Source organism: Dendrobium catenatum, unplaced genomic scaffold (genome assembly GCF_001605985.2).
Source record: "Dendrobium catenatum unplaced genomic scaffold, ASM160598v2 fragScaff_scaffold_1470, whole genome shotgun sequence".
In the NCBI taxonomy this organism is placed as follows: domain Eukaryota; kingdom Viridiplantae; phylum Streptophyta; class Magnoliopsida; order Asparagales; family Orchidaceae; genus Dendrobium; species Dendrobium catenatum.
In genome coordinates this window covers 1,418,302-1,433,662 of record NW_021319932.1, presented here as the reverse complement: position 1 = coordinate 1,433,662, position 15,361 = coordinate 1,418,302, and the positions used below count along the sequence as shown (strand labels likewise).

General features: G+C 37.8%; 1 protein-coding gene across 1 annotated transcript in view; it reads right to left on the bottom strand.

Annotated features, from left to right (window-relative positions):
* LOC110110464 (THO complex subunit 2) overlaps window positions 1-15,361 on the bottom strand; it is a 67,611-nt gene that overhangs the window by 14,683 nt on the left and 37,567 nt on the right. The window contains exons 13-22 of the mRNA XM_028700204.1: window positions 13,819-13,899; window positions 13,134-13,347; window positions 12,358-12,600; window positions 12,198-12,278; window positions 12,006-12,125; window positions 11,832-11,891; window positions 4,619-4,746; window positions 3,558-3,589; window positions 683-776; window positions 300-518 (exon numbers count right to left, since the gene is read on the bottom strand). Coding sequence (XP_028556037.1) covers window positions 300-518; window positions 683-776; window positions 3,558-3,589; window positions 4,619-4,746; window positions 11,832-11,891; window positions 12,006-12,125; window positions 12,198-12,278; window positions 12,358-12,600; window positions 13,134-13,347; window positions 13,819-13,899 — 1,272 coding nt within the window. The remainder of the gene's footprint in view (window positions 1-299; window positions 519-682; window positions 777-3,557; window positions 3,590-4,618; window positions 4,747-11,831; window positions 11,892-12,005; window positions 12,126-12,197; window positions 12,279-12,357; window positions 12,601-13,133; window positions 13,348-13,818; window positions 13,900-15,361) is intronic.

Below are 15,361 nucleotides of genomic sequence, written 5' to 3'. Positions count from 1 at the left end.
AGCATGTCGGGAAATCGCATCAAAGAGTTTGTGTAACACCTTTGAATATTGAAATCAATTTACATGCATAAGCTTCGACCAATGCATTAAACACCTAAATTTGAGGCTGGAGAATGTTGCGTGATTTAAGATGAATGAACATGATTTTGAATGCTTATAATTATCACAAAAAGCTTGCTCAATTAATGCAATGCGACATATTATTGTACCTTTGCATTTTGAAAGTATAGAGTGATATGTCAAATACTTATTACTAATCCTCATCTTTTATTTATGCAGAATGGATCTTCATAGTACACCTTTCACTGAACAACTTAAATGTGGAGCCAACATCCAGCTCACCAACGATCTTACAAATACTAGAGATGCTCGTGCCATTGGCAATACTAGAGATGATTATATCACCATCCAATTTTGTGGCCTGCAAATTTTTACTTTCACTATCATGGTTGTCGCCACTACTTTTCACGGCATGCCTATTTGAGCGCATACTAGAAGGCCTCATTTGGCTGAAGCATCTGCGTAACATGCACACCTTCCCATACAACGATCAAGGCTGATTGAAGCTGCCATCATCGCAAAGGCCCCACATAAGATCTCAGTCTTCAAAAAACTACAATATCTAGCCCCCAATCATGAAGGAAAACTGCCACTTTACAAAAGCTCTAACATAACTACAAACACTATCACCATGCCAACTGAGCCTTTCAAATCTGAAAGACCTTGTTCCTCATTTGGAGAACAACTGTCCGGCAAGTAGAAGAAAAGAAGAAATGCTGAACTACATGCTCAACAATTTCAACCCGAGCAACAACCAACACAACCAGCTCTGGAATCAAAGTGAGTATTCTCATCTACAACAAATTTATAAATCTAAAATATGTGAAAAGGTATAGCTCTGTTGGCGACCTGAAGAAATCTTTCTGGACTCAACAATGTCAGGACCCTGCAATGCAAAGGAATAATCTCGAATCTATGTTTGCCAAAAGTGCACAGTGTCCTCAAGCTCATAAAAGAATGGGCTTGATGAAGAAGCACCACCAAAGGCTAGTTATTACATAGGCCATAAAGGCTCCTAATAGCCACCTATCACCCATTGTGATAGCAGAAGAACCCACACAAGCTCCTCAAGGTGAACATCAGGGTGTAACACTTAGGCTATGTATCCAAGGCCATACAGGTGATCTACATGATGAGGCATCATAATGAGCAGTCCCCCATAAAATTCTCCCAACACCACCACAAGATTGGATCTACTACCGCTATAACAACTATCCCTCCTGAGGACCAAGCAGAGTCTGACCAAGCAGAAAATCCAAGTTCCTCTTCATGAGCTGAACTAGAAGAGGAATGAGAGGAGAATTATCTTGCATTAATACAAAAGAATACATTTGCATTAATACAATCCATTTTGCATGGCATGCATTCCACTTTTAGTGAGATTGCAAATGTCATAGAGCTTGATGGTTTGAATTAAATAGCGGTGGCATGCCAATATCATATGCATTATACCACACATTATATACTAGTCATAGATAGCATCCATGATACACCAACACTTCATGTAAAGGTGAATAAGGGTGGGCCACATCATTCTTTTGTTGTGTACCGGTGCTGTGTACCGGGTGACGTGGCGCATTCTGATTCGCCTCTGGACAGTCCGGTAACCGCACAAAATAATTTCTCGGCACGAAAGCTGGCCCGACACTCATCCGAAACATTTATCATGTGCTTAATTAAAAAAATTGAATATTCATGACCTAAAAACTTAAATAAATTTTCACAAAAAACACACTTTTTATTTTTTATTTCCCTCTCCAACTCTTCTCTTGCAAATCTTGTTGCCCAATGATTTTCTTTCTCATATGCTTGGCTAGGTTTTGGGTCGACATGGCTGGATCTAAAATCCAATCGCCAACTCAAAGCTCAACTCACGCATGCACGTCTCCCAACTCGACGCTAAAGCTTAACTCCAAAGTCCAATAATTGACGTTCTTTACCCCCTCCACGCCAAAATCAACCACAAAGAATGAGACAACGACTAGCATCCTCTCCTTTAGATATCGAAACCCAATGTCCTTCAAATAAATACTAAATAATCAAAGGGAATGGAGATGAATCCTCCAAATAAATAATTTTTAACTATAGCTCAATAAGTTTATTATAGAACAAAACATCATTAATAAAAGAATATCAAAATAATATAAAGTTTCAATTTCCATGCTATGATTTTGTATGCCATTTTTTAAGTTGTGCTATTTAATATTTTGTATATATTTTATATGTATTATGCAAGAAAAAATAATAAGCATAAATATAACTCTTAATGTTTATCTATTTATCTCATTTAATTTTCATGCAATATTTTATACGTATTCGCAACAGAAATACTAATGCTTAGGTCTATTTGAGAAGTTCATTAAGAAGAAGATTCAATTGGTACAATAAGCTTAATCATATCATTATCACGGGGTAAGAAGACAATAGCTGGTGTTATTATTTCATCAACATCGTGATTGTCTTGATCAATTTCTCCTGATATAAGAGGCATGTTTGTAATCACTAACATAATGTCACCATCATTTGAACTTGATCTTTAAAACTATTGAATTTTTTTTTTTAGTTTGACAATCAGTTACTATTAAACAACTTGTTATTCCATATTTTCATCTGGTTAAATCATGGAAGTGCTAAGTCTTCAAATTCATTTTAATAAGCCAAGGACCTTCATTCCCGCATTCAAAATATCTTAAAATGTCATCCCACCCAAATCAACGATCAATGGCAAGGGGCTTCAATTTGCTCACTCCTGGCCAGACCTAAGATTAATGGTGGAGGTCTTTGATACATGTTTAAACTTTAAAAATCCATTTCCTCTCTTGCTTAATATATATACATATATTAACAGAGGAGAGAAAAGAGGGTGTGCGGTCGGTCGAGTGAGAGAGATGAGAGATTGGCAAGGATCTTGTGTGCAAATTCAGAGGTGGATCGAGAGCAAAAGGCGGAATCAGACGGATTGGACTAGCGGGCTCGTTGGTGGCTTCTTGTGTTCGATCGTGTGGGAGGTCGATCGTTGGCGGCTTCTTGTGTTCGATCATGTGGGAGCGACAGGCCTATTGCGAATAGAGAACGGGAGAGAGCGAGAAGGGCCAGGGCTTCCACTGCTTTTGTTGGCTTTGATCATATGCGGTAGTCGGAGGTGGGGGAGCTGGTTACCAGCAGTCGAGGTCGGAGAGAGCACAAGAAGAGATGGAGGCTAGGCTTCAGATTCCTTGTATCTATAATTATCGAATGCTTGTGTCTGGGTGATGTAGACAAAGGGGGGTCAACTCATGTCCAAAATAAATCAATTTTGGCCTCCCTCGAGTTTACAAGCTCAATCAAAATTGAGCTGAAATTTTAGCTCATTTATGAGCTGGTCTTTAGTTCACTTATTGAACTAAGGGTTAACTCATTATTAGCTAACATTTTAGTTCATATTTATCTTTTTATTAAACGTTATTTCTATAGTTTTTTATTGTTTTTATTTATGATGTCTCTTGGGTTCCAAAGGCCTCTCAACTCCATTGAGGGGTACTTCTTGCACCTGCAAGAAATCTAGTGATGATTGGAATGCCTAACAATTATATATATATATATATATATATATATATTGTGGGGTGCATCCGTCCACTCTATCTCTAGTTCATGAAATACAGAAAAAAAAAAAAAAAGTAGAAATCTACACCAGTATGCAGTCAGTAAACGCCTCATCCAATGTAAAAACAATCTGACCGCAAAGAGAGCAATATATCAAAGACGATAACCTCATTAAAAATGCATTAAAATGGCACTCATCTAGAATTGGGAGACACTATCGCTTCAACACACCTTATCCAAGCACCTACAAGAGAACCATGCTCACAGTTCACTGCAGTAGTTACAGATATTATATTATGTACCTAATGGTTTAGATATCAATATATATACAGATATGAATGTTTGTATGTTATCCAAAAAATGAATAATCAAGATTTTATTACTACATTTATCACACATGGCCTCTTATCTTAAAAACAGGGAAAGCATATTATGTATCACCTTTCACCGCTAGGAATTTTGGTTCATGATAATCTCAAACACATTTTAATATATTAAATAAATAATGGTTTCATGGCTAAACTCTCATATAAAACCTATTTTTCAAAAAAAATTGTGGCACTATTGACAAATTGAATAGTTTTTTATTACAGACTATGAAAATGGAAATAAGCTTGAATTTCAAATATTGAAAACCGGGGCAGTAAATTCATAAAATTAGAAGCATTCAGGGCTAGACATAAAACAAATCAGAAACAGTTTCTGTAGGCAACCCACCCAAGAAGCTCTTTCTCAGAAGGCATTAAGGTCAACAAAATATTGAATGCAAGTTCGAATTTAATGAACTGCTGACTTTCGGAAACTTGAGAAACAAATCATGATTTTCCATCTAATAGCTTACACAAGCAAAACAAAAAGTAACCAATCCAAAAAACAGGTAGATGTGATCCATAATATTATAAATTAAGACAACATAAAAAAAGAAACAAAATAATGCCAGTATAATTTGCCGAATTCAAAGAGGGAAGATCCTTACAAGTGACCCCAAAAAGATGCAAGAGACTGAAGCCAGTCTGATAAATTAAGCCCATCATCTTTTAGCTTCTCACGCCCACCTTGTGCCAATCGTTCAATTACAACATATTCTAGAATATCATACTCTAACTGCACACACGCACAAAAAAAAAAGTCTTTTAGGTATTTACAGCAAAATCAGTAAAAGAAAATACTCTACCAAAAATGTAAGCAACAGGAATAATGTGTTCAAAACTAAGGTTTGAAAGATATGAGGAAGGGAGACATGACCACTTGTTTATTGCAACATTAGGAATGGGATTAGGCCAGTAGATTTAAGGCCTAGTTAGCAAAACCGAGAGAAGACTGTTAATTCTGGTGATGCATTAAGAAATGCTCATCTCTTTTTGATGAAAGGAGAAGAACAACAACCGTGTTAGACGATAAGCTACAATTGATTGTCACAAAGTAGAGGGTCATGCTACACCTTATTCCCCTAAAATTTAACTGATCTTCAAGGTGGTGTTAGAGCTTGAATTTATAAAGTTAACATTTCCACCATCACCAATAAGCATTTCACATTCTCCCTTCCAACTCCTCCTTTAAGCTTACGAACGGTCAAAAGTTTGCTTGTACTATCTTCCAGCCTTCAAACTAAGCTTACACGATAGTGTAAGAACTTTGCCAATATCTTAGGTTTGCTCATCAGAAGGAAGATGGACACAAAGAGTGTCATTGGAAATGCCTATACATAAAATAGTCAAGGGGAAGAGCTGAAAAACTTCTGGTTGAATTTAAAAACAAAGAATTTAAGGAAATTCTAAAAACTCATCACCACCATTTGCTTTGGTAAATCGATGTTTGTTTGATTTTTTTCAATATTAAACTATATATTCTTTAAAATAAAATATATATAGTATTTGAATCAATTTCACGATGATTTATGCTATGAATAATCTAGATTAGTGGGACAATCAAGCAATTGAAATTTCAGGAATTTTTGAAAAAAAATGTTGTTCATTTGGCTATTGGGCCAATTAAAAAAAAAGGACCTTTTATGGAATTAAATTATTCAATAGATAAAAACCTTATGCCAATATTAATTCCTATATGTAATGACTCCTTTGAGAAAGAAACTGTTCATATGGAAGCTCTCTTTGAAAATTTCAGTTTTCAGGTCATGTTAGACACAAGCACCTGACCCTATATACAAACACTAATATAAAAGCATCACTATTTGTGTGGCATGTGCTCTAAATATGGCACCAAGATGGGAGTATGATGTGACAGCCAAGGAATCCAAGAAGATTATTAAGTTTGATGGACCTACCACCGCTAGCTACCGATAAGATTTAGGCACTAAATTTCTATTTGCTTAATAAATGCCACAAAAAAGCACATGAAATAATTTGCAATGCTCATTATCTTTTGCTCATGAATGATATTTATAATTTATTTCATTATTATCATGCTTGAAACATGTGGTCTACAAAAATTTGTACCCTAGCCTCTCCGCGCCTCTTTAGTTGACGGGAAGAGTTTTAACGGATTAAAATTATGGGGTAAATTTTCAGAAGGCAGATTAGACTTTATTAGATACTACCCAGAGATTTCGCCTCATTTTGCGAGGACTTTATGACCTGAGTTCTGGTTTCCTATAAGCGCAAACCCCTATAATTAATAACCCCTCCCGATAATGAGAGAAAACTTTAAATTAAGAATAGTCGTGAGATAAACACTGAGTACCTATCGTATAGTAGCAGCAACTTTAGAGATTTTAAAATTATATTTTAGGAATTTTTAAGATTTGAAATTTATCACTCTAAAATTTAAAATGGGTGATGGGGGAATAAGGACGAGCCCGATCAAGATCACATGGTTTCGTTGACCTAAGCTGTCAAGGTCCCTCGTCTACTTAGTTAGTGGAGGTAAACGACCCAACCCGACAGAAGGAACCTTTTAGGATCTTCAATGAGAGGAAGAAGCACTTCCTTCTTAAGCTTCTTGGGAGAGGAGGGGGGCGAGAGGGAAGGAGACAAGGAGAGAGCTGAATCAGAATTATCATTGCTTAATCATGTTCACTAATACAACCTATAGCTTTATTTATAGGCAATAAATAGCTACATCAATGGCAATACAAGCTATTCAAGAAACTAAAGAAAGTATAAACCTAAATCTTGGACTAATATCAAATAATCTCCACCTTGGTCCTAGATTTACACAACTAAAAAGGATATATGTTGTTTACAAAGAACAGCCCCGCCAGTCTTTCCCGCCAATTGTGTCCACCGGACGGTTAACAACTCCTTAAGAACTGCAACACCTCTTGACAGATCTTCTCCTGTGGAACTGCATGTATTTTGCATATTGAAGATTTGTGGATATAGAATTTTTATTTAAACTTGAGCCCCTAACAATTAACTTTACGATTTGGGGTCATTGCTTTGAAATTTGTGTGGAACCTCAGGTTGAAAGTTTGTCAACATGTACATCTTCGGGGTGGAGAAATATTTGTATTTTGCTTTGAGGTTTGAGTATTATGAAAATAGGGTCCCCTCCAATTAAGATTTTCTGTCAACACAATCATCATCAAGGTGTTACATAATTAGTTATTTAAGCCTTATCATCTCTGTTCACTTACTAAAAGAGGACCAGGTTTAACGATTGATGATTATACAAACACTAAAATTGAATATTTATATTTTAAGATGAATTTCATTTAGAAAGCCTCCGAAGAGTTACAGTAGATTTGTGATTAGGCGTTTGCTTGTTAATCCAAGCCTAGTCAACTCCAGTCCTTTCAAGGAGGATGAAACTTGAAATATTTGACCCGCGTAGCATTCTCGGACTATTAGATTTAGAAATCAAATCTAACGATCGGAGCACATGCGAATGTATTTTCAACCTTAGATTGGAGCTATTATAGGGGTACTTGAAAATTTGTATTGAATCCGTGAAGCATTCTCTATCAGAGCATGGTTACCCGGGATGCAGACTCGACGGAGTCGAGCTCTTTTCCACCCCGGGAGAATGATGCGGACATCCGACGGTGGACGTTAATCAAAGGAAGAGACGAAAATCGACGGCTTAGATCACTCCTTTTTTTTGTTTATTAATTATATTTTGATTTAGTTTTGCATTTGTTGTTTTTACCCTTATTTAAGAGTATTGTCTTATATAAGACTAAGGGGGCAAAGTTGTCTTTTAATTTCTTTTAAAGCCTATATATAGAGGCTCTTGCTCTTATATTAGATCAATGATGAGTTATTAAGAAATAAAATTTTCTTTGCACTTGTGTTCTTTGGAGAGAACTTGGGTGAGAATCCTATGGGAGTGATCGGAGTTTCCACCAGCCGCAAGATGGGTCCGAGCTCGTGGCGTGAAGTCCCTTTGAGAAGGGCAACGTAGTACCCGTCAGCCGCACGATGGGTCCAGGCTCGCGGTTGTATCTTCTATATTTTGTTTATTTTCCTTCTTATTGTGCTCCTAGTCGTCATTTTCATCCATCTCCTCCCACGGGTCACCCCAACTGCCGCCCTCCCCTTACCAATTCACTTCCCTAACCAATCCACCCTCCTTCCCACTCGGCTATCCATCCTCCCCTCCCAAACCGCCAACTTCCATCAAGCCATAACCTAATTCCTTCCCACTCGGCTATCCATCCTCCCCACTCGGCTATCCATCCTCCCCTCCCAAACCGCCAACTCCCATCAAGCCCTAACCTAGCCACCGGTCATATCCCAATCCCCTTTGCCTCCAAAATTTCAAACCTTCCTCCCTACTTACCTTTTTCCTCCAAGCCTCCTTTGGAAAACCTTGATTGTTCAATCAAATTTGAATTTTGAAATATTTCCAAATTTAGAACTCTATTTTTGGAAGTTTTCAAATCAAATCCACATTAACCTCTAATTAGATTGGATTTAAATTTCAAAACCTTTCCTAATTCATCAAACCTATTTTAGGAAAGTTTTAAATTAAATCCATTTGAATCTCAAATTCAAATTGGATTTATTTAAACACTTTCCTAATTCTTAAAAGCCTTATTTAAGTAACCCAAATCACCTCCCCAATCTCCTCCATCACCATTAAGCCGCCGGCCCATATATTAAATCCTAAAGATTTATTTCCTAAAGCCCCTACTCTCTCTTGGAAATAATTCAAACCCATCCACCTCACCTGGCCGAAATCCCTCCTGTGCATCCACCTCTTAAAATCTTACCAAAAATCCTGATTCTATTTTGGAATTAACTCCATCCCCGTTTCCCCCCTTGCTGGCCGAATTTTCCCAATCCCCTTACATTAGTTTTCTCCCTTAAAACCTCCCAAACTCCCTCCACGTGGAATTCTCCTAGCCCCCAATACTGCTGCCAGAGGATTTCCAGCCGCTGTCCTTGTTTCCCCACCCTACGGAAGCCTCAAAACTGCTGCTGCCCTGGAAATTCCAGCAAAGGAAAATCATTGTGCCGCTGCCAGAACCCTCCTGCTGCTGTCCAACGCCCTCTTATGGCTGCTGTTCGGATTTCCTGAGACATACAACTTGTCGTCCAGCCGCTTGGAAGGATCCCTAACCTCTATCCAAGGATTCAAGACCAAGATTGATGGTTGTTCCCACTCAGAAATTGCCAAAAGTTGCTGTTTAGATGTCGATTTGCTCTTCAAGACCCATAGGACTCAAAACCCCATACCCGTTCTACATCATTCTCATATCTTACATTTAGGAACTTTAATGTAAATCTTGAAGCACATGAGGAGAATATTTTGGCGTATCAGAGCTATTGTATGGGTTTTTTAGCACTTTTAGCCAATTTTTTTAATGATTTTTATCCCCTTATTTATTTATTTATTTCATTAATTATGTGCAGCAGGAGGGGTGTCTTTCTCATTTGAAAATTCGACAGCTCCCAACGTCCCCTGCATGCGAAGGAAGGTAGGGAGAGCACTTGCCCTTTCCATCCGCCCGACCAAATAGGATTTGACAGCCGAGGGCTTCGGGACGTTGAGTAGCCCCAGCATAAGTCTTTAATCTTTAATTTGCTCACAACACTTGCTAATGTAAATTTAAAAAAAAAAAAAAACTCCTTTTAATTTTCCTTAAAATTTAGCAGCTTTTTGATGCCTCCTCCCCAAGAATGGAGTTTGGTCAAATCCACCAAGTCAGATAAGATTCGACAGTCGAGGACTTTGGGACACTAATTAGTCACGGTATGAGTGTTCGGCGATCCCTGTTGTAGTACCTATTATTATTATTATTATTATTATTGACAAACTTGTCCTACCATGCCACTCGTTGGAAGGAGTATGGGGTCGATCGGGCTGGGCGCAGCAGATTGGGAAGGATCAACGAGCTTGTAGAATCAAGTTGAGAAGTTGGGAGTGGGATCATATTGGAGCACAGGATCAAGATGAAGGCTACAATCGGGGTCGGGTGCAGGCGGAAGTTGGCTTCAGGTAGGAGCATGCACAGCAAAAGACGGGATCGGTGGATGGGATCTCTGTGTGCAGCACAGGAAGGTCGGGAGAGAAGGATCGACGGCTAAGCTTCGCATGCAGGTCCGTGCGAACGAACTGGGAGGGACAAGCGAGGCTTTCTTACTTGCATGAGTTTGAATCAGGAACGTCAGCCGAGCGGTTCCTTTGGAGATTTTAGCATCGTGTGAGGGGGTGAGTGGGCGGTTGTGAGATCGTGTGTGAGCGGGGTAGTGGATGCTGGCCGATGATTAGAATTCAACGGTCAACAAAAGAATGCTTTTGTTTTTAATGCAATTAGGTTGTCACGAAACCTTGCTTCATATCTAATTGGAAAGGCTTATGGAACCCATGAATCATCTACTAAGTTGAGAGATTCAACAAAACTCACTATTGCGATTTTTAAAAGCAAAAGAAAAGAAATCGCACCAAATTAAAGTTTTAAAATAAGGACATTTTTACTTTCCAATATAGCATTATGCGTTATCTTTATACAAGGACTTTTCCCTTAAATATAATATCTAAATAGATAGACAAACAGTTATTGATGACATAAGCTCCACTGGTCATTAGCATATAAATGTTCTTAGAAATTGTTACTTTAATTATCACTGTAATAAAAGTAGATACACTAGGAGATGTTAGAGTTGGTGGTGCCCCTCAGTCTCTTAGGCAAAATATAGAAACAGATAACAAGAAACAACAAGCTTTATGCCAAAATATTTAAAAAATATTATTATTATTATTATTATTATTATTATTATTATTATTATTATTATTATTATTATATAACACAAACTTGCCATGCCATGCCACTCATTGGAAGGAGTTAGGGTCCGATCTGGCTGGACTGCTGGGCGCACGAGATTGGGAAGGATCGACGAGCTAGCGAGATCAAGTTGAGAAGCCCGGAGTGAATCAAGTTGGAAACCAAGTGCAGGATCGGGTTGGAAAGTCAAGCACAGGATCAGGAAAAAGGCTACGATATGGGTCAGGCGATGCTAGCTTCAGGTAGGAGTGTGCATGGCAGAAGATGGGATGGGCAGCTGAGATCTCTGTGTGCGTCATAGTGAGGTTGGAAGAGAGGGATCGACGGCTGGGCTTCATGTGCGGGTCCATGTGAACGCATAGGGAGAGGCAAGCGAGGCTTTCTTACATGCATGAGTTCGAATCAAGAGCGTCAAGCGAGCGGTTTCTTTGGGGTTTTAGAGCCGTGGAGTGGGTGAGTGGGCGGTTGTGAAATCATGTGTGAGTGGGGTAGTGGGAGCCGGTCGGTGAGTAGAGGTCAACGGTCAACAAAAGAAAGCCCATGTTTTTAATGCAATCAGGTTGCCATGAAATCTTGCTTCATATTTAATTGGAAAGGCTTATGGAAGCCATGAATCATCTACTAAGTTGAGAGATTCAGCAAAACACACTATTGCAATTTTTAGAAGCAAAAGAAAAGAAATCACACCAAATTAAAGTTTTAAAATCAGGTTGCTTTTACTTTCCAATATAGCATTATGTGTTATCCTTATATAAGAACTTTTCCCTTAAATATAATATCTGAATAGATAGACCAACGGTTATTGATGACATAAGCTCCACCGGTCATTAGCATATAAATGTTTATAGAAATTGTTACTTTGATTATCACCATAATAAAAGTAGATACATTGGGAAATGTTAGGGTTGGTGGTGTCCCTCAATCTCTCAGGCAAAATATAGAAAAAAATAGCAAGAAACAGTATGTTTTATGCCAAAATATTTAAGAAACAATTTTGCACCTGTGTTAAATATTTGAAAGCATCTACAACAGGTGTTATCATATCCTTGTATGCCTCAATCTGCAAGACAAGGTTGTACCATCAGATTTATAATAAAATTCAGAATGAATGAATCTGGCAATTTAGAATTTAGAATTTATAAATGGTAAACAACATTTCAGATAAACATGATACCTGGTGAACAATGGTTCGTAAAACAGTCATTGGATTAGCATGAGCAAGCTTGGCCACCATACGACCAAGTTGCTTTAAGTTTTCCTTGGCAAGTCGTTTCAATAATCTACGAGTGTCCAACTGAAAAAGAGAATAAAAAGTTTAACCATACAACCATGCAAACATAAGGAATTGAGAGAAACTTTCATGAACCTTTGCAATCTGCCTTGCAGCAAGGACCATAGGAATGCATTCATCGTCCTTCTCCCATTCACCATACAGACGATAACGGGCCTACAAATATCAGCCACCTCCATAAAATACTGTAAAACCTCTAATAAAGGAATAATAACAAAGAGAAAATCATGGAAACCTCATATGGAAGTAGGGAAAGAACTTCCCATATTCCCTGCCCCACTGCTGGATTTGCAGGTATTAACTGCAACGATGGGAGCAAGCAAGCTCCTAGAGCCTCCTCAACCCTCAACCTGGCTTCCTTGGCTTGAAAGCCAGGATGTTTTCTAGTTACGTCCCCAGTAACATGAGAAAGTAGGTTTCCAGCAACACTAGCAGATTCCTGAGCCGAAAGGTAGTATGCTCTTAAAACTCGACAAACCTGCATAGAAGAAATTGAATAATTTTAACTGTATTGATTAGATAGAAAACCAAAATAGTAATTCCAACTTCATTATAAATAATCTTATGCTAGCTTAAAGACAAGATAGTTAATAGTAAAATTAAAAAATTAAAAAATAACTTTATACTAACCAATCAAACTCAACAATTACAACAAAGGGTGGATCATCAAGTACATAACAAATTTTTTTTATAATTTCCAGGCCATGCCATCAGTTCATGAGCTGAATGGCACGTATTGCATAAGGACCAGTAGCTGAAAGCCGTAAATTGCCAAAATAGTAAACCTTGCTTAATCAAAAACCATTGACTATAATCACTATTCACATTAATGCATTTAAGATTATTTCTAGGCTCAATGACCGATCAAATTGATTTATCAAATAATAACTACTCAAATAGCACAAACCCTGGAAATATTTGACAAGCAGAACACAAGCGGTTATTCTTCATAAAACAGTACATCACAATATATTATCCAAAACCACCTTACCCTTCTAATTAATGCCATACCTTCTGCAAAAGAATGGTATCACGATGTAGGTAAGGACCAGCAGCAGCAAGCATTTGAAAAAGATCCCTCGAAAGATCAACCTGAGGAACTGGAATTGATGATGTAATTACCGACTCTGTGGTATCTGAACAAGTGGTAAAGGAGTTGCCAATGTTTTGGAGACGTTTATGACAAACAATATCATAAGAGGAGGCGATGCTCTTCTCTATAGCCCTATCAAGATAGATAATATCCTTTAAGAATGTAACATGTCAACCGGGCCATAAAATTACCATAAATTAGTACGCCTAAATAGCAACAAAAGATTCATAAATCCACCTCAATTGAAGGGGATAAGGCCAACGAAGATCACAACAAGATTTGACAACAAAGATGTAAAAAAAAAAAAGCATGGCAATTCATTTGTACAAGTCAATGATGTTACCATGTTTGCAATATAAAGTACAATATATAACCCTACAGAAAGTCGTCAGAATCATGCAAATAATCAGATGTTTTGCAATATAACCGCCCAAAAAAAAATTCAGGCGCCTTAAATAACATAGAAATGGAATATTCTAAAATACATATTGCATGGAAGTAAAAAGAGTGCAATTAAGCAAACATTGCTTAGAAGACTCACAATGCAAGCAAGTCAAATCTTGCAAAAAAACTCAATTATTAGAATGAGGATTACATGTGTACCTAAATAAGCCCTCACAGACAAGAATATGTGCAACGGGGTTCAGATGGGATAGCCGATCAAAGAGAACTTGAGCATGATACCTGGAAAAGAAAGAAACACCAACATAACCAAAGGTACAAGACAGCCAAATATAACACATACTCTTAAGACTGAACATAAGAAAAATGAGTTCATATTAAAAAATTACACATAAACGGCATACAAGGAAGAAGTCGGTAAAATCATAAGAAAACACATTAGAATACAGGAAAAAAAATCTTTCAAAAGGTAAAAGCCTTAGAATCTTTAAAACACTTAGCTTATCCTTGTTATAGACTAATTTCACAAAACTTAGTTAATAAATTAGAACAGGATGAAAACTCCCTTCTATTGTAACCACAGGCTGGCCTAAAGTAATGAAAATGAACTTCCTGCTGCCTCCAAGCCACTAGAATAGCTATTCCCAGGATAAACCAAAAACATAAGAAATACCCCCATCCATTAAGATAACAAAATGTTGACCAAAATAAATTAACCTGAATGTGCTGCCGATGCCACTAGAATAGCTACTACCAAAACAACTCCAGAGAAAAAGAGAACCACGATTAGAATCCAAATCATCAAGAACATACAGTTGTTGACCTCTGTGTAATGCACAAGAGAAACAAAAAAAAAAAAAAAAAAAAAAAAATCAAATCAGACCAAACCTTGTATCCACAAAACCGGCCGGAAATCCCGCAGAAATCCCGCTAATTTACTGCAAACGGCGCCGCTCCAGTCGATTTCCCGTGAAATCCTACTCAAAAGCCGCGAGCTCGCCTCGATCGAGCGCCCAAATCGTCGTTAAATAGCGATGGGGCTGCTCGACTCTTCCTCCCGCTCTCTGCTTTCTTCCATGAACTCCTCACCCGACGTCTTGCTGCCTCCAATCCTTCTACCTCCGTCCGACCCCTCGGGCGAGAGAGAGAGAGAGAGAGAGAGAGAGAGAGAGAGAGAGGAGTCTTCTCCTTACCTGATCCACCTCCATTCCCGCCGAACTCCCTCCTCCGACCTCCAGCCAATCCGAACCCGCCTCGTGCTCCTTCCTCCGATCCGCACACACAGAGAGAGGGAGAGAGAGAGCTGAATCCCTTCATCCAACTCCTTGCCCGAACTGCTCTACCCGACTCCTCTTCTTATCCGATCGGAAGCCAACAACAGGAGCTCAAGTGCTGTGAAGGTAACCTTATCCCTTTCAAGTGCTTCTTCGGCTTGATCCCATAAATTGGAGGGGGCTGAAAGGGGAAATCGAGGATTTAAGCTATTAGGAGATTAACTAAATCTCATTCAAATGAGATATAGCTTAAATCCCGTTCAATTTCTATATAAATTTATTTGAATTAATTTTAATTGACTTAATTTGATTATAATGAATTATTTTTAATTATATTTAATTATCATTAATTATAAATTAGATTTAGTTAATTAGATTTAATGATGATCAATTATGTTTAATTATAATTATTAATTATTAATCATAATTAATTAAATTTAATTATGATTAATTTTTAATTATAATTAATT